This window comes from Fistularia commersonii, chromosome 13 (genome assembly GCF_037954325.1).
Source record: "Fistularia commersonii isolate RoL2024-O1a breed Wild chromosome 13, RoL_Fcom_v1.0, whole genome shotgun sequence".
NCBI classification, from domain to species: domain Eukaryota; kingdom Metazoa; phylum Chordata; class Actinopteri; order Syngnathiformes; family Fistulariidae; genus Fistularia; species Fistularia commersonii.
This window is the reverse complement of record NC_141296.1, coordinates 6,649,665-6,668,651: the sequence shown is the minus strand read 5'-3', so window position 1 is coordinate 6,668,651 and position 18,987 is coordinate 6,649,665. Positions and strand designations below refer to the sequence as shown.

Here is an 18,987-nt window from a genome sequence, read left to right as displayed (position 1 = left end):
AAATAAGTGTTAATTATGTTTTTTTTTTTTTGACCATTTAAAAATCCCTCATCCTTGACGTCATGGTGCCAGTACAGTAATGTTTGTCAATGTGGAGGTGAGCGGGTCACTGACGCGTCACAAAGGGTTACTGAAAGCATCAGACAAGCAGTTACATAATCTCAGCAGTTGGACTGGCGCACGTCATGGCTGAACAGGTCAAGACCGCACTTAATTTCCTCTCCATATGCAGGATCCTCTCTCCTGCTTTGTTGAATCGAGTAGGTTTTGGCACCACCGTGCGGTTTTATATTGTAATAGTCGATTTAAATGATTAACATAGCTTTTTATTTGTATGTAGAACAAAACGTTATGATGAAAAAACAGCAGCATGATCTGAAATTCGCTTCAGAAACATTTTCGTCTTCTCCTTTCTTCATAATAATTATCATTGTCATGATTATTACCATAAGTATTGCTACTGCTAATGCTAAAGAGATACAATGGATATTAATGACTGCCAAATGTAGTTGGTTGGTGTTTGTTTATAGGATGTCGTGAATTATCTGTGGCTAGTTTTATCGTGCCACCTCGTCACTGATTGGTATAATATTTAATATTGAAGAGTAGATAGATAGATAGATAGATAGATAGATAGATAGATAGATAGATAGATAGATAGATTGATTGATTGATTGCTTTATTGATAGATAGATAGATAGATAGATAGATAGATAGATAGATAGATAGATAGATAGATAGATAGATAGATAGATTGATTGATTGATTGATTGCTTTATTGATAGATGAATAGATAGATAGATAGATAGATAGATAGATAGATAGATAGATAGATAGATAGATAGATAGATTGATTGATTGATTGATTGATTGATTGATTGATAGATAGGTAGATAGATAGATTGATTGCTTTATAGATAGATAGATAGATAGATAGATAGATAGATAGATAGATAGATTGATTGATTGCTTTATTGATAGATAGATAGATAGATAGATAGATAGATAGATAGATAGATAGATAGATAGATAGATAGATAGATAGATTGATTGATTGCTTTATTGATAGATAGATAGATAGATAGATAGATAGATAGATAGATAGATAGATAGATAGATAGATAGATAGATAGATAGAGAAAGAGATGTGAGGCGTTACCTGTAGATGGCATCCCGTTGCGCGCGAGCACGCGTTGCCTGCGACCAGCCAATCATAGCGCCGCATTCAGCACTTGATTAAAGTTCGGCTGTGTTTTTCTCTCCTTCTCTGCCGCCTTTAACCACTCGCTTTTCGCGGAAACGACTATTTCACCTCGGGACCAAAGAAAAATGTGGGCGAACAAACCAGACACGAATTCGTGCAAAGTAAGGGACATCAGCTAAAAGAGTCTGTATTTGAGGGAAAGAAAGATGTGTCCATGGCGTGTCTTCATTGGCGTGACCCTCGGTTTGATCTGGTATTTCTGGGACTGGGGTCGCACGGTGACACTGTACCTCTTAGGTTTCTTCTTTTGCTTCACAACTTCTGTGTTATTGGGAGACGGCTGGCGGGAGAGAAGCACCCAAACCGACGAAGAGACGCGAGAAATTGTTATCCAGGTATTTCGTATTATCAATGTAGTTTACTGTTTTACTGCTTTTGTAAAAACAAAAAACACGGACGCTTAGAAAGCCCGTCTGTCGGATGGTTTGAGTTGACGTTAACTAGCTAATGAACCTAGCATTAACGTAGCGAGTACGAACTCGTTGTTTGTCTGCTTTGCCGTATTTAGGAGCCCCAAGTCAGTCGTCAGAGCCTGGCGCACCACTTTCATGCTTCGAAAGTATTTTCAGCACGACCAGCAGTTACCTCTGTGTTGTTCTGTGAATGTTGCTGTTTTAGCAGGACTTCTTTCTTCCAGGAATCTGGTGAACAGCTCCTGTGTGACCGGACTGATGGACACCTCAGCGGGCAACCCGAAGTATCAGAGCCTCATTATCCACTTGTGAAAAGGTCATTACAGCAAGGTGAGCCAAAAAAGAGGCTTTGTCTCACAGGGCTGGTTCAGCACATTTTCTGTTATGTTTATACTTGAAACAGTTGGAAAGGGACATTTTTGCATCGCGGCAGCAGCTGCTACGGATCATGTTGCGTGATCGGAGGAGGGGCTTTGAGGAAGTCAAGGAAGGAAACACCCTATTACTTGGGTCTCACACTGCTGAAATCTGCAACAGAACTTAGTTTGACATTGTTGAACATTATGTCAGCTTTTTAAATAACCACACCAAAACCCAAGTTGTTCTTCGTTTTCTGATGCATTGGATAAGATAGCCTTTTTTATTTATACCAAAGTGGGGACGCGGTCTTGATATAGCAGACGGTGAACAGCAGAAGTTTCAAACAGTACAGATATTAATAATAACCAAACCATGGGAAAAAAAAATAAAAGGAATCAGTAGAGGAGAGGTTGAGTATAAAAATGACTGCTTCAGAATATATATAGACATAGTGTAAGATGATTTGAGAAAGATGCAGTTTATTGCACAATGTGGTAATCTTTCATGTTGTACAGTAGTATTGCAAAGTAGTAGCATTAATCATGATGCACCAGAGAAGAAACAATATTGCAAATGAAAGTTCCAGTGACAAAGAACATCTCGGGTGTGCATTCTTTTTATTCATAACTACATCAATTTATTTGGCTGTTGGTGTATTATGGGAGCAGTGCTGGCTGTTTGGCCTGGCAGCCACAAAGTGAAGAGATGTGCAACATCTCTTTTCACATGTTTCGGTTGACCATTTTCATTATCATTTATTCACTACTTTGTTGTTTTTAACTTATGTCTAAAATTCTAAAATGAATTAATACATATATAATATAATACAATATATAATATAATACATATATTAATACAATGTATGCATTAATATAAAATTTGTGAATTAGAAAGTATCATGACATGATACTATCTAATTTACATATTTTACCTTGAAGATTCTAAAAAAGATTGGAAAATTTGTTAAATGGACAAATATATTAAGTTGGTGACATTTTTAGGAAAATTAAGTGGAAAAAATACAAACACATATTAGTAAAATGATATACTGATGGATTGTCAGTCCTTGTAGTTGTTAGTGTAGGTATTGATAGTAAAATGTTTCTGTAACTGAACATAAGAGCAAGGAAAGATTACAAGAATTTTCATATCCACTTCTGTGAGCTGTTAAACCTTTTGATTAGTCTCACTAATTTGAAAACTTGATGGGAAAACCCTTCAACATTTTCTGGAACAACTTCATAATAATTGCTGTGTGTGTATTCTGTAAGAAGATGATAAAAATTAAGAGTTGCTCTGTATTTTACTTGAAAGTCCCAGAGTTTGATGCTCAGGAACTGATATTAAAATAAGTGTTTTCTGTGGTGGTTCCCTCCACAGTGTTTGACTGCGCCTATGCTCAGCTGGTTCTGCCCTGGTACAATGTTTCCGAGGTGTGTGAAGAGCAGCCTCTTCATCGTGTTTTATGCAGGGAATTTGACTTCGTAATTGATCGCATTATTGCCCATGCCAAAGAATTTGATGTATCCCATGCCGTTGTGGGCTCCATCCGAATTCTGACTCAGCATTTGCATAATGCGAAACAGTCTAACAGGTAAGACTAAACAACTTCTTCCTCGTATTGGAAACAATATGTTTTGTGCTTCTTCAGCTGCACTACAATCAGTAATGTGTCTCAGCTACAAAGGCCTTCAGAACTGTTTACAATCAATGAATAATTAGCCAGACTTTACTGGATAACACCCTTGTTGCTGCTTTTGTTGGTAAGTGTTTCATGAATGTCACATCATCAGTTTCAACAGTTAGACTTGGCAATTTTCCAATCTGCTATGGTGAAATATTAAACCAAATTAGCTGAGCTCTACTGAATTGTTTTTTCCCAATTATATTGTAAATGACTTGCGTAGTCATTTTCTAGAGAAAAATGTCTCTCACTTTTTTTTAATTTGGTCGTAATATTTTCATCAGTGACTTGGTAAAATTCCTGGGTTAAATTAGAAACTAGCCTCCTTTAAAGGTGTCTGGATGAGTTTAATTAGAACCTAAAAAAAAGGCCTAAGTTCCTCTTACTTACTTATAACTACACTCTGCTCTTTGTTCTTTGCCAGCGAGTCAATGTTCAGCTGCAGAGCTGAGGAGGTTGCTCTTCTGAGAGAGCTTTCTGATGCTGTGGTACGTAACCTTTTTCCCGAACATCTCTGGGGACTAGAAGTCAACCGCTGTGCCTTAAATGAGATTGTGGCCTTGAAAGGTAAGGGGCATTAGATTCTTCTTTTAATGGGAAGCTAGTTTTTCATAAGAACTGAACTGTCACAGAGTCACTTTGCAATTGTCAAATTTATATAATCTTTTGTCAGAAGCATTGTTGAGCAGAATATGTGACTTTTGGCTTTCATAAAAGGGCCTTTCCATTTTTTTGTCAGTTCACTCATAGGTTTCAAGTCCTGGGTCCAATTTTTAGTTTTTAGCAACTTCTGAAAACATTATGATGTAATTAACTGGCAAATCTTTTTCTGGGTTATTAAGTGATCATTTAAATACATACACAAAGTAAAATATACAAATTAAAAGTACAACTGGTGCTTAAAAATAATAATTGTAATCCTGTTGGGCATTGACCAGTATGGAGTTCCAGGCAAATACTTACTGACATTGAAAACATGTGCTGTTTTTTTTTTTTTATACACTCCAGTTTCTCTTGAACTCCACAATTAACAAAATAAAAATTATTAAACATATTCTATTGATTTGTGATGCAAAAGTCACTGTGGTCTTATAGGGAAGACTGAAAGTACACTGCTGTGAAGGAGACTATCATTGAACACAATGATGTACGTTTGTTATGTCAGTCTCTTCAAAGTAAAATGTTGGTATGCAGCTTTATAGAAGCTAAAAAGTGTGGAAAACATTGTAATGTTTTTTTTGACACAGCATTTTGAAATTCATTTTAATTAGTATTTTAAATGATTCTTGTACATTCTGATATTCTCAGGTTTAGGGCTGCTTGTGGAATGGCTGTCTGACCCAGACAACCTGAACCAGCTGGTTGTGAGCCAACTTGACAGTGACATTCCCAAAGGCTCTGTGGAGGACCTGTGTGGGTCAGACATTGAACAAGCCTCTTTAACTTCACAGGAGGATGAGGAAGAGAGCAGTGAACTGTGAGCAGCTTTCATCCTCATCTTGATAGATCTCCTGGGTCTCATAGCAACTATCAGCCACCTTCTGTGTTTGAAATGGACCTGACCTGGTTTTGTTCTGGTGCTTATACTTATTTATTTTTAATTTAGGAGTTTAGAGGGAGCAGGAGTGTCAACCAGCAGGATAGAGGGTAAAAAGAAAGGTGTGTATTTGTGAATGACATTAAAGCTCCTTGGCCCTCATAGCCGCATGAGTAGCTCATACAATTTTACCCCACTGAAAGAGATACAGATAATGTAAAAAAAAAAAGCAAGACATTGAGATTTTTTCACAGTCAAACAAAATTTGTGAAATGGACTCAATGGTTCTATGTTTATTGAGTTTGTTCTGTGGCTGCTGTTGTTTTTAAGGAAACAAGTTAAAACAAGGGTGGTCCAAATTTTTGCACAAGATGAAGACTAAGAAATCCAGGAAAAAGAAAATGAAAATGATTGAGCAGGAGCTGCTAATGACAATCATGTCTAACCACAGTGAAGCATCAATCAATGAGGAAGTCAGTAGCAGGGAGGGCTCCATTCACAGCCGGCAGGACTCTGACATGGTGAGGTTACTTTTTATAACACTTTGTTACAACTGAAATTACAGTTTGCTTTACATGGCACATTCAGTGTTGTTTTTGGCCAAACATCATTAGGAGGAAAGCGATCTTGAGAACTACTTGTCAAGTGTTCAAGAAGACTTGATGGAATTCAAGCTGTCATATGAAATGTGGCGCGTTGGCTGCTGGGCTGTCAGCATCCCTCATGTGAGTTATAAATATCATTGACAGTGTGGAATGTCCTGGAGGCCTGTTATCTGTCTGCCAAGGCTCTGTAAAATCTTGTCCTTGGTGGGTATGTTAATATTTGAGCCAGAATTTGAGTTGCAGTTGCTTGTGTTGTAGGCTGACTGGGAAAATGAGGAGCTAATCTTCACTGTTCACCTGGAGGAAAAGGACAGCCCTGAAAATCTACAGTGGGACATCAGAAAGACGTACACAGATTTCATATATTTCCGAAACAGATGGCAGGTAAAGAGCTTTTTCGACACACATTTGCAATTTAGTCTGAATATGGTAATTTAATTCAGACCCAGTCCAGATTATTTTTCTTCCATCTGCTCTTAAGAAATGCTTTGCTGTGCATCTCAAAACTTTGGAGGAAATTAAAACTTGCTGCCAGATGTCAGATAAAGAGTGAACAACAGTGTTCCTTGACTTCTTGGCCAGCATGATAAACATGTAGGCGGGTATTAATTTTGCATAACTCCCAAACAATGCTGGAAAAGAAAATATTCATTCATCCATCCATCCATCCATTATCTAGTGCTCTTCGTGCACTTAGTCACAGGGATGCTGGAGCCTATCCTAGCAGTCGTTGGCGAGAGGCAGGGTACACCCTGGACCACTTGCCAGTTGATCACAGGGCCACAAATAGAGACAGACAACCATTCACTCTCATTCACACATCTGAGCATTTTTTCCATCCATCCATCATCTGCCGCTTATCCTGCACTCAAGGTCGCAGATGATACTGGAGCCTATTCCAGCTGTCAGGGCAAGAGGAAGGGTACACCCTGGACTGATCACCAGTCAATCGCAGGGCCACATATACAGACAGACAACCATTCATTCACTCATTTTGGGCAATTTTTCCAATTTATTTCAGTTACCCAAATGCATGTTTTTCAACCATTGGAGGAAACCTTGCAGACACAGAAATTAAAGAAGCTATATAAAATAATATGAAACTAAAAAACAATTATGAATATTTCTGAAAAGTGGATGAAATAACTGTAAAACTAGCCAAAAATGCACAAGCATGTGGGGAAAATGTTACCTGTTTTTTTTTTTTTTTTTTTTTTTTTTTTTTTTTTTTTGCAGATATTATTTGGAACTTTGATATGGAATATAGTTGCTGGTGCAGCAGTTACAAGTGATGCCCGATGTGTAGAGTGGAGTTTCCATGTTCTCTCTTTTCACCCATGCCTGGGCTTTATCTAGGTTATCATAGACCAAAAACATTCAGTACGTGACGAATCTAAGTTATGGGCTTTATGTCTCCATATGTGGTTCTGTGAGTAACTGGTGGCCCATCCAGTGTGTGCCTCGCTTCTTGTCTAGCTGGAATTTGCTCCAGACTCCTGCAGTCGTGTGCAGAACGAGCTGTGCAGATAACAATCAGTAGCTGGTGAAGAATAAAGAGAGGGTGGTATTTGTGCGTTGTCAGATGGATTGTTGCTGAAAGTGGCCACGCAATAGTCCTGCTTAAAAAAGTGGGACTCTCAGAACTTATTTTGTTAATGCTTTATTTGGATTAATTCATTTTCAGAATGGTAGTGAGCTGTGATAGACTGTATATGTTCTATCGTAAATACTGGTAATATCTGGCTGCAGACGAAGTCATAATCAAGATAACTTTGTTCAATAAAGATATTGGAATTATTCTAGAGCAGTACTGATGGAGACATTTGAAAATATTCTTTCCTGTACTTTGCATCTTTCAAATTGCTTTTCTTTTCGATGAAAGGCTCACTTCTCTCACGTTTTCACAAAATGTGTCTTTGTGGAACAAAACGTGAAACAATTTATAATCACCACGACCTAAAATAAGATTAAATTCTGCCCCCAGAAAAAGTAGAGCATTATTGGAGGGTAATTGCTTTCTCAGTTTCATCTTGGCTGGGTGGGCAGAGAGTGGCCGAAGTGCAATGTGCTGACATTTTCATTTCTCAACAGACAAATGAGTAACACCTGAGCCCCACCACCTCTATCTCTGCCTTTGTGTTGGTGAAATGCTGGTGGTTTGACACAGAAATGCTGCTCTTGCTTGCCTTGTCTTAACTAAGTTTATTTTTGACAATTGCTACAAAGCAATTTGTTTAGTTCAGCTCAGTTTTTTTTTTTCTCCAAGCTGCCAGCAGCAGGAAAGGACAGTACCAAAGTCAGATACAGTCTGTGGACCCTCATGCCACATGAACTGAATTTAGAGGAATGTGCACTTCAGTCTCAATTAGATTTGTGATCTTGTAACATTGGCTTTTATTGAACACCCTAATGTCACAGCAAAAAGTTCATTGTCATTTACTTTTGGTTTTTCCCCTCAGGAGTCGCCACAGGGAATCAACCTCCTCTATCTAACCCTATTCTCTGTATCCTCTTCTCTCACACCAACTAACTTCATGTCCTCTTTCACCACATCTTTAAATCTTCTTTTTGGTCTTCCTCCAGACCTATTGCCTGGCAGTTCCAACCCCAGCATCCCTCTACCAATATATTCTTTATCAATCAACCTCCTCCATCTAACCCTATTCTCTGTATCCCCCTCTTTCACACCAACTAACTCGATTTCCTCTCTCACTATGTCCATAAATCTTCTCTTTGGTCTTCCTCTAGACTTCTACCAATACCAATATATTTACTATCCTCAATACATGACCAAACCATCTAGTATGGCGTCTCTGACCTCTCCAAAACCTCAAACATGTGCTGTCCCTCTGATAGACTCATTCCTGATCCTATCCATCCTTGTCACTCCCAAAGAGAAGGTCAACCTCTTCATTGCTTCACCGCTACCTTCAGCTCTGCTTCCTGTCTTCTCTTCAATGCCACTGCTACAATCCATATAGCATAGCTGGTCTCACAACTGTCTTGTGCACTTTTTACTTTAATTCTGGCTGATATTCTTTGCGCATATTACCCCTTTCCCCCTTTAAAAGGTGCGAATAGCTAATGAAATGCAATGACATGAAGTCCTGACCATATATTACAAAGAGGTTGCAACCAAGTAATATAGCCAAATCTTGCCAAACTATATTAGTGAATTAGTGTTTTATCATCATAACTGGGAGGTGTGTGTCTTCCTTCATTTATGGTTTTCCTGCAGTTGGCATCCATGTAGCTGCATTACAAACCACCTATAAATTCTCCCTCATTTCTTTTTGCTATGTAATCTATCTTTCATGACCCCTTGTTGACCAGTTGCACTGTCACTTTTATTTCACCATGAACTGTCCTTAAAAAAATCCTGCCTGTTTAAAAGATTTTAATATCTTTCTGACCGAGTATAAAGATCATTTGGCCCTGTTAGATGATTTTCTGTAATGAACACTGTACTATTAAGGTTACAGGGTCCAGTCCTCAAGCTGCTCATTATTATTTGTTCTCTGCTTTTTGACCCTCAACTTCTCATTATACTCTGTTCTATACTGAATGCAAATGCATTCCCTTCAGTGCATTAGATACTGCTGATGACGCTTGCGATGGTTCTCTCCCCTCAACTTTGATCATTTTTTTTTTTTTTTTTTTAACCAACTCCATTTTCGATTTTTTTCCTCCTGCACTTAAATGTTTTTATTTCTAACTTATTCAGATACTTCGTAGTTGGTAAACAGCTCAGCAATGTATTGGCCTAACAGTTATTCAGACCAACACATTGCTGCAGTTTAGCTGTTCATTCCACTCTAGTGCCATAAACATGGTAAAGAGCTCAACTTTACAATAACAGCTTGTTACGTCCCCAGGGGTAGCTGTGTGTTTTTGGGTGCTGTCTTCTACGACACTGCTTTCCCTCTTAATATGTTGCAAGTAGTTCTGAGCAGCTGAGAGCGTTTTGTTGTTAGATTGCAGTTTCTTATTTGTCATGGCCACTATCAAAGGGCCAGCACCATGGCTGTGATTTACATACACATGAAAATTCTTTATCAACCTGTTATGAGTTTAGGAATATTATTCCTTTCTGATGACTGAAACCATGTGCCCGTTTAAATGTTGAAGCTTTACCCTCCCTCTTTAGACAAGAGTAGGGCTCATGCGAATCACTTCCTTTTGTCAGAGATATATCAAAACTTTTGTAATCAACAATGTGGGGGGAATTGAGGATGAGGTGTTGATCTTTCTCTCTTTTTATTCCTGCTGTAAAACTGACAGTGTTAGAATCCCGTTACTTCTCTCACTCAATTTGCCTTTTGTTGTCCCATGTGTTGGGGCCTGTGTTTCAGTACAGGGAATTTATGGCACCTGTAAACATATTCTTTGCTTGGGGGGGTGCAGTAAAGCAATGGATTTTATATTTAGTGGTTATGCTTGTTTAAATTGCAAGTCTTACCATCGAAATGTGATGGAGGCCCGTTTGAAGTCCCTACTCAGTTTCTATATGAAGGATTTCTCTAGAGGGTGTGTGTGTGTGTGTGTGTGTGTGTGTGTGTGTGTGTGTGTGTGTGTGTGTGTGTGTGTGTGTGTGTGTGTGTGTGCGTGCGTGCGTGCGTGCGTGCGTGCGTGCGTGCGTGCGTGCGTGCGTGCGTGCGTGCGTGCGTGCGTGCGTGCGCGCGCGCGTGTGTAAGCTTTGTGACAATGACTTGATGCTTAGAACCATTCTACTTCTTTCATTTTTATCACTTTTACCTCATTCAAGTTTTTTCCTATTTAAATGGAAATGTACACATGCATCAGAAAAATGTGCTAGACTGACGAGGAAATGATAAATTAAGACTTTAAATGCTAAAAAAAAAAAGACCAATAGGGAACTGCAATCAATCACCAAAATGCTCTCAGCTGCTCCAAACTACATGCAACACATAAAGCGGGAAAACAGTGCCACAGAAGACAATACCCCAAAACACACAGCGACCACAAGGGACATTGCATAGCTGTATTATGTACTAAGTGCAAATGTATACCAAAGCTACTCCTGGATAATCCACGGGCCAATCAGGGGTCACAGATATACTCGCAAACCCATTCCCTTTCACTCCCAGATCTTTTGATTTGATCTGATGTCCAGTTCGAACATTCTACTCCTGCAGCATCTCCTTATCTGAATGATTTTCTCCATGTTCTCTTAAATTGATTCAGAAATTGCCAGTTGTTTTCCTCGCAAACTCTGTGGTACTTCACTTACCGCACCTTAGAGTGCATTTACCAGGGCAGTTCTGCTCCTAAGCTTACTCTGAAAATCAGTTAGTAGAAAAGTCTGGATCTGCCAGCACAAATTGTGCTGCTGTTGATCTATATGCTTAATTCCACTGCTTATCTTTGATAAGATTTAATCTCTCTCTCTCTTTTTTGTCACTCACTCACCCTCATGACACCCCTTTTTACATTTCCCATTTATATATTTCACATTGTCTCCATGTTAATTTAACACTTACATATACCCTGTGAGGTAAACCTCTTTAATCTCTGTTTTCTTTTAAGTTTTGGATGTCCTTTCTCAATAGAAGTAATAAAAATATCAACTAGTGGTTTTCAGAATATGTAAATTGCCATTTTATTCTGCATTGTTTTCCGCAATTGATATTGTCTTACATTTTCGGATGAATCCATTTATTAGTATTGGCAAATGTCACACATCTTACCACAATTTCTTATTTAGACAGAATGATAGACAGGCGGACCCTATGACATCTTATTTTACTGTTCAAAGCTTTGCCTTTTTACTCAGTGTGCTCCACAATGACTTACCAGCTAATTTAAATCCTAAGTGACGATGAATATGCGTGAGAAAAGTTAAAAGGCTGCACAGACTGGTTGACCTTAAATCTAAGTGAAAAATGGGTTCACTAAAGTATTGAATATTTGTTTTGTTATTTTCATCATTTTTTCCTTACTGAAGTGCTCATTTGCATACCTTACATTTAAAAACTGAACCAATCTTGTTATGTAACAATTCAGACACTTGAGGGCACTATATTAAGTGGCAACTTTACCCTGGCTTAGGGAAGGAACAACATTTGTTTGTCTTTGGTTTCTAAATTTTCACAAGCTAGAAGTTATTAATTTCACTGCAATTTAGCACATTCATATTGTATCCTTCCTGCTTGTCATATATTTGTAAGTCAACATGCTGATAATTTCAGTGATTTTCTATTTATAATTGGGATGTGCATCCCATCAGTCTCACAAGGAACACTGGGGGAGCCCATCATTTTCAGTCAAAAAAAATACTGCATAATGTATATACTGTATGTCTTACAGGACTCTACACAATTACCAGAAATCCTTAAGCTGGAGGAGTCTGAGCCTAGTAAAGAACTCAAGGAAGAAGCAAAAGTTAGAGTGGAACACTTCCTACAGGTAAAAATGCAAGGCAAACTAGTTGAGATTCTGTGCCAAGAAACTCAGCATGGCTCAGCTTCCCTTATTCCTTCTTTTCCAGGAACTGATATCGGATCATGTGATTGGCCACAGTCAACCAGTCTTTCAGTTTCTATGCCCACTTGATAAATTGCTAAATGAAGAGAAAAATGATGGCGGTGTGTGGGGCATTCTGAGTGGCTTGGCTTATTTCCTAACCCCTGGTCAAGAGGAGGAAGAGGTAAAGTTCAACATTCTTACTTCTATTGTTACATTATTTTCCTTAATGGACCCTTTCTTTTCCTATTGTAAATTAATGACCTCACAAGACAGTGATCCCAACTATTTGTTCTGTCCCCAGTTGATAAATGCAGATAGAGGTCACTGCTTGAAACTCTAGACCTTTATTGTAAACAGAAATAATGGTATAGGAAATACTCCTCATTCTAGTAAAACAGCAACATCATAAAATAGGACATATAAACAATGTCACCATTTGATGAGAAACACTGTTGATGATTCCTTCCATAATCTTGTTCTTATCATCTTTCTGATATGCAGACTACATGGAATCTAGAACCAGATTGTGGTCTGTCGCACAAAAGATTCAGAACACCCAAGCATCACTATTTACATAATTAAGTGAATGATTTGGAAGATCAATGGGATTCAAAAACGAACTGGTCCATCCCCTCTAGAGAGAGATCCATATATCGATAAACTAGTATAAGATTCATAAAGTGGAGAATGAACAAAGGATTCTCTTGTCAACATCCTTTATAGATTCTCAGTCATTTCTATGGCACCCTTATTTACAGGTTTGCCTAAATTTTTTCCATGTACTTTCGTGCAACTCTAGAATAAATGGTCTCCAGTAGGGACCAGCAAAACAAACAGACATTTTATTCAGTCCGTGCTTTAAAACCTCACAACAGTGATATTTGTGAGTGTGTGCTACTTTCATCTACTGCCATTATGACTGATAGATTGAAGAAAATTCACTCATTGGACTCTCAGCAGATGCCAATTTCCAACAATTTGATGCAATATGCCAGATCTCATTTCAAGCTCTTAGCAATTATTTTTGCTAACTACAACATCATTCTATCTGACAGACATTATGTTAGGAATTAAAACAATAAAATCTAATGTACAAACAATGTGGAATAAACCTTCAGTTACAGGCAGTGGCATATAGTGAATTGAGTTAACACTTTTCTACAATAAATGGTTATTGTAGCAGATGCATTTATTGTCTTGGGTCTTGCTCTCCGATAAAAGGCTCAGCTGTCACAACTTTATTTTGTCTTTCTTTACAGTTTTCAAGCCTTCAAACTGAAGTCCCAAAAGAAGCCATAATGCCACCTGGGCATTCAGATTTTAAACCTCAGCTTATAGTAAACCATGATACCCTGACTGAGAAGGACATGACTGCTGCGAGTCTAACACTTCCAACCATTGTGATTTCCCAGTTTGAATCTGACATTGAATTGTCAGGGGCTGCCGAAGCTGAAAGTGAAGAGGAGCCACAATCAAGTGTTCGCTCTGACTCTGTGACTGAAAGTTGTCCCCGAGACAAAACTGAAGACTCTGATTACTCTCTAACTTCGCACTTTAAAATGATCATTAAGGGACTGACCCTTTCAAAATCACAGGAGTCTCTAGTTTCAAGAAAAATTACTGATGAAGACCAGTCTCAATCAGAGTTCTGTGCAAGGTCAAATAAAAAAGAAAAAACAACTTTTAGATTATCAGGGGGTTCTAACAAGCCTAAAGGGAAGGTCCCTCTACCGAGAGAGGAGGATTCCCAATGCGAGAGAAGCCACGTTGACTTGGAGCAGCTGGAGGCCACAAAAGTCATATTAGATCTGCTTAAAGAAATCTCTGGTTGGTTTTTAATATTGATGTTTTTAGGTTTCCTTTTCCACTCTTAACTGCTCATCAGTGTTGTGGTACTCTGTCTACTTACCAGAATGTGTTGCACATGACAGTCCAGAGCAAATTCAATATGCAACGATCTATAGAAACAAGATAATGACATATTGTCTCGTTTCTATCGAGTGTTGCATTGATGATGTTGGAAAACAGTTTTGTAACTTTAAGTACCAACCAATATACAAACATCTGTGATCCACTTCTCATACAGACGATTAGCCATAGCATTGGATGTAGATTTAAGTGACAAAAATTCAATGCCAAGACATCTCAGCTTTTCACTGTTCTATAATCTAGATGTCTTCCAATCATAGAAATATTAATCTGCACCAAACATGGCATCTTTTTGATACCAATGTTTTTTGGCTTCAGTCCAGTGCATTTTAACACCAAGTTTAAGCTTAATTTTGATTTGAACATGACTTTTATTTTTACAATTTTGATTTTGTCTAATATTGACACCAACAAGTAATTGGGCAATTTTATGCAGTAGTTGTTCATGCAGTACATTTTGACAGTACATTTTGTATCTTAAATATTTAGATTTTTGAACAACAAGATAATTTGGCAAACCTTTGGATGAAGCATTACTGATATTCTGGCAAGCTTTGGTGGGAAAAAAGCCTTGAGAGAGCGAGAGACTTGTAACTTTGAAGTGAACAGATGACAAAAAATAAAAATGAAATCTGAATCCCTCTAATGTTTTTTGGATACATTTCACTGACAAAACAGGGAAATATAATTGGATTTGACAGTATTTACATAATAAATTATTTGTGGCAATATTTTTGATCAATACCAGATATAAACTTTGAAATTTACATGGTTTGATTTAGAAAAATGTGGCTGTAGTTTTAAAGATTCATTCATATGTATATTTAATATGAAATGAATGAACAACTAATGTGCTCTAAAAAGATCTCCCATAGTGCTGAAGGTGCAGATATTTCACAGTAAATCAGCCCTGTCAGAGAGAACACATCCTCTCATGAACTCTGGGCAACTGTAGCAGGAAGCTAGTTTTCAGACCACAGTAGTTTTTACTGGAGAGGTTTTTTTTTCTTTCTGTGAAAATAGTCCGTAAACTGCATCATATTTTCCCCTGTCTAAAATTGCCAATATGTATGTTTGTGTATTGTAGTTGGAAAAAAAAATCACCCATGCATTGTTGACGGAAGCTAAATCCACTTTTTTTTTTCTCCATAGGAAACTCCATTCTGATGAACATATTTGATGCCATTTTAAAACCTGTACTGCCGATCTTGAAAAAGTAAGCCAGGCAACTTTCTATACACTATGCATTTGTTGGACCCTGACGAAGGAATCATTTTATTGTCTCACTATGTCTCTTCAGGAAAGTGAACTCTTTCTTAAACAAAATGAACCCAACAGAGGATCAGGTGGCTACGTACATTGACATGATGCGTGATAAACAGTGGCCGCCGATTCCAACTGCTCCCCGCCCTGCACGTACAGATGAGGAGAAGAATGAGACCAGAGAACGAGCACACATCCTCATCAATGCTCGATGTAGGCATCACCTTTTGACATTTTGGTCAAAGAGAATTCTGAACTTCATTACATTGCCAAGTTTAAAAATGTAATATGCTGCGAAAAAGCAGTAGTACGATTTACATTGCACCTCATTTGAATTTGGATTTTAGCTTTATTTGATTGGTTGAGCATTTGGTTTGTTCAGTATGTTAAAAATAGTTGCAGTGGGTGTGTAGCCAAATTGAGGCCCTTGGTGTTGACTTTTTAGGGTTTCATGTGTTTATATGAGGCCCTGTGATCAACTGTTAACTGGTTGTGAGTGCACTCTACCTCTGACCTAATGCTACCAGGGATTTTTCCAGCCTCTCTGAAGATCTAGATTAGGAAATAATTCTTTGGTTGTGTTTAGTAGGTAGTAGCTGTAATGACACTGTGCTTCCTCAGAGCAATAAACATTTCACTATCAATAAGACTTTCAATATAAAAACATCCCACTACCTTATCAGTGAAAGGCTGTTAAAGATCAGCAGATGGAAAATAACTTACAACCTGATAGCTCAGTGTCCCTACCTGTTTAAAGATCATACACCAAAGTATACAAAAGAAAGGAAAATATGGAAATGCCAACTAATATGGTAACACTCAAATCTAAAAAAAAAGAACAAGAACATTGAAAATCCCGACTTAAAAAGTTCACTTACTCAGTTTTGTCCCTTTGAACAACACCAACCAGTTTATCATTTGATTAGTTTGCTGAAGTTAGTGCAGTAGCAGGCTGTCAGGGCACATTGTGGGTATGACACCATTTTCCCTATAAAATCTTTTGAAGTATTTATCCTAAGCTGTAAGGGATGTGAATAAAGGACAAAAAAAAACTCCATTTCAACAGGAACAACCCTTGAGGAGAACCAGACCACACTGGAGCTGTGCGCGATCAGTCACCTTGTCTTGATGACTAATGTTTTTTTTTTCTTCTTTGTAGATTCAAACTTTCTTGTCCTTAAGAAGACAGATATGGAGTCTGTTTTTAATCTTTTCCAGAACAATGTGAAAAACAAAACTTTGGTTTTTGTAAGTATCGCAACTATTGTTTCAACATATATTTTCCTGTGAAATATAATTTTTCCTAACCACTTTTTGGGGTTTGACAGATGCTTCTTTCTTTTCTCTTACGGGAATTTTTTCCCAATGAACATTCCTCAAGTATGAGAGCTGAGGCACTCCAGAAAGTGATCAACTCCACCACCTGATCTGTGAATTTCAACTAGTTTTTAGTAGACAGTTTTTGGCATCTTTTGAATGCTTAAGAATTTAGATTATTTGACCAATACTGTTAAAGAGTCTGTTACCTCTCCCTGTTTTACCTCAGATTTATCAATGTTTTTTTTTTTTTTGTACTGATTTTCATTGTACTATGTATTGTTAAATTACAGTTGGGTACCAGATCAATTTGTTGTGAAATCAGAAGTGTATTTTCTATGTCTTTTCACATTTGTCATTGAAAATGTTTGGTGTTTTAAATTACTTCCTGTCACATTAAGCACTTTTGTAAGGTGGGATTTTTTCATTCTTGATACAACTTTTGGTTTAACATAATGGACTGTCTTACTGATCACACTTGAAATGATGTAATTATGTATTTTTATCCCTGGTTGATTATTTTAATAAATAACATTTACATTTTACTTGATGCCTTTGTCAATAGGTTCTAGAGTGAATAAATATATGCTCATAAATATGTGGCAACTTACTCTATCATTAATAAAATCTGATATTGCAGCATGTCAAACTGGTTGATCTAATAATAGGGAAAAAGTTTAAAGTAGAATAACATCAGTTATGGAAAGAAACCTTTTTCTGGATTTTGACCATGTATCCATTCATCTCTTTTGAATTCATTTTAATCAGATATTATTAAAATAATAGAAATTATTAATTTAAACCTCACAAAACAATAAAATGAAAGTGATGAACAAACATGAGAAGTGATAGTACATTTTTAGCCTGCAGTTAAATATATGGTGAAAAGAAAATGTGTGTACTGTGAATTTCAGGATTCACTGTTATTGCCCATATATTTACATGGCAGCAGCAGTATTGTTTAAATACCTCCCAAACTGATCACATTATTCAAATAGACAATCAAAAACTGTTTCAATGTTACATGAAATACAAGTCAGACTGAGAGAAATGATTTATTAATAGAAGCAGACCAGATAAATCACCTGAGAGCATTCAGTTGCACTCGGCTTTTCTGCTGAATTGATAGTAAGGAATTTAGTTAGGATAGTCAGGAATTAGTTGAGTCTTTAAACCTACATCTTTTGATAACAGTTTTCTCAATTTGTGTAAGGGTATAAAAAATGTATTTAAATATGGTATTGTAATCCATTTGTGTTGACAAAGTTGGAAGAAATAAGGAATTCAAAAACCAAAAACGACAACTTTCTTAATGAAACTTTCGCTATATTTTCGTTTGCTAGTTTCAAGTGTCTCCAAAACGGCATGACATCTGTTTTGTAAAACAAAATCACCTGATAAAGCAGGATCTGCCTCAGGGTTTGGCTTAACTGAGTCAATATTGTAGTTGACAGTTGACTTACAGGCAGCCTGTATCTCAGGTTGGAGTCACACATTGCTTCTCCTATGTAAAGTCTGTGAATGTTAACCCACTCTTTCCTCTGAATATTCTAATGAAATAACAGTATTGAGCTGACAAACAGCAAAAAGTGCTGAAAATGTTCCCAAAATTTGAAGGAGTCATGCATCTGGTATGACAACATGGTTAGTATTGGGATGGGGATGGCGGAGAGACATATTTCTATCTGTAAATTTATTTCCTATCTGTAAATTTATTTCCATGACAACTCTGATGCTGGAAGTAGCGCGATAGACCACATCAACACATTATCTGATATAATGTCCTGATAGCCTATCGAAATAGCTGAAATGTCAAGTTAATTCAGTCTAAAGTGGATGGTGTAATAGTTCTAGGAAAAGAAGACAGAAATTAAAGTTGAAATAAGGTTATATGCTTGAGACCAGCGATGCCATATGGTCTAGAAAGAGTGACAATGACGAAAAGACAGGAGGCAGAAATAGAGGTTGCAGAGATGAAGATGTTGAGGTTCTCTTTTGGAGTGACCAGGATGGATAGGATCAGGAATGAGTCCATCAGAGGAACAGCACATGTTAAATGTTTTGGAGAGAAATTTAGAGAAGCCAGACTGAGATGGTCAGGTCGTGTACAGAGGTGGGACAGTGGATAT

At 37.4% G+C, this 18,987-nt stretch overlaps 1 protein-coding gene across 1 annotated transcript; it reads left to right on the top strand.

The window, feature by feature from the left end:
* Window positions 1–1,280: 1,280 nt before the first annotated feature.
* LOC147227773 (uncharacterized) lies at window positions 1,281–17,451 on the top strand. Its single transcript, XM_086158619.1, has 16 exons — window positions 1,281–1,599; window positions 1,902–2,007; window positions 3,418–3,631; window positions 4,146–4,288; window positions 5,030–5,198; window positions 5,328–5,380; window positions 5,589–5,779; window positions 5,873–5,983; window positions 6,122–6,247; window positions 12,191–12,289; window positions 12,372–12,530; window positions 13,609–14,176; window positions 15,431–15,494; window positions 15,579–15,754; window positions 16,701–16,789; window positions 16,870–17,451. Exons 1-16 carry the CDS (start codon window positions 1,411–1,413, stop codon window positions 16,966–16,968), a joined length of 2,556 nt encoding a protein of 851 aa, XP_086014745.1. The 5' UTR covers window positions 1,281–1,410; the 3' UTR covers window positions 16,969–17,451.
* Window positions 17,452–18,987: the final 1,536 nt, after the last annotated feature.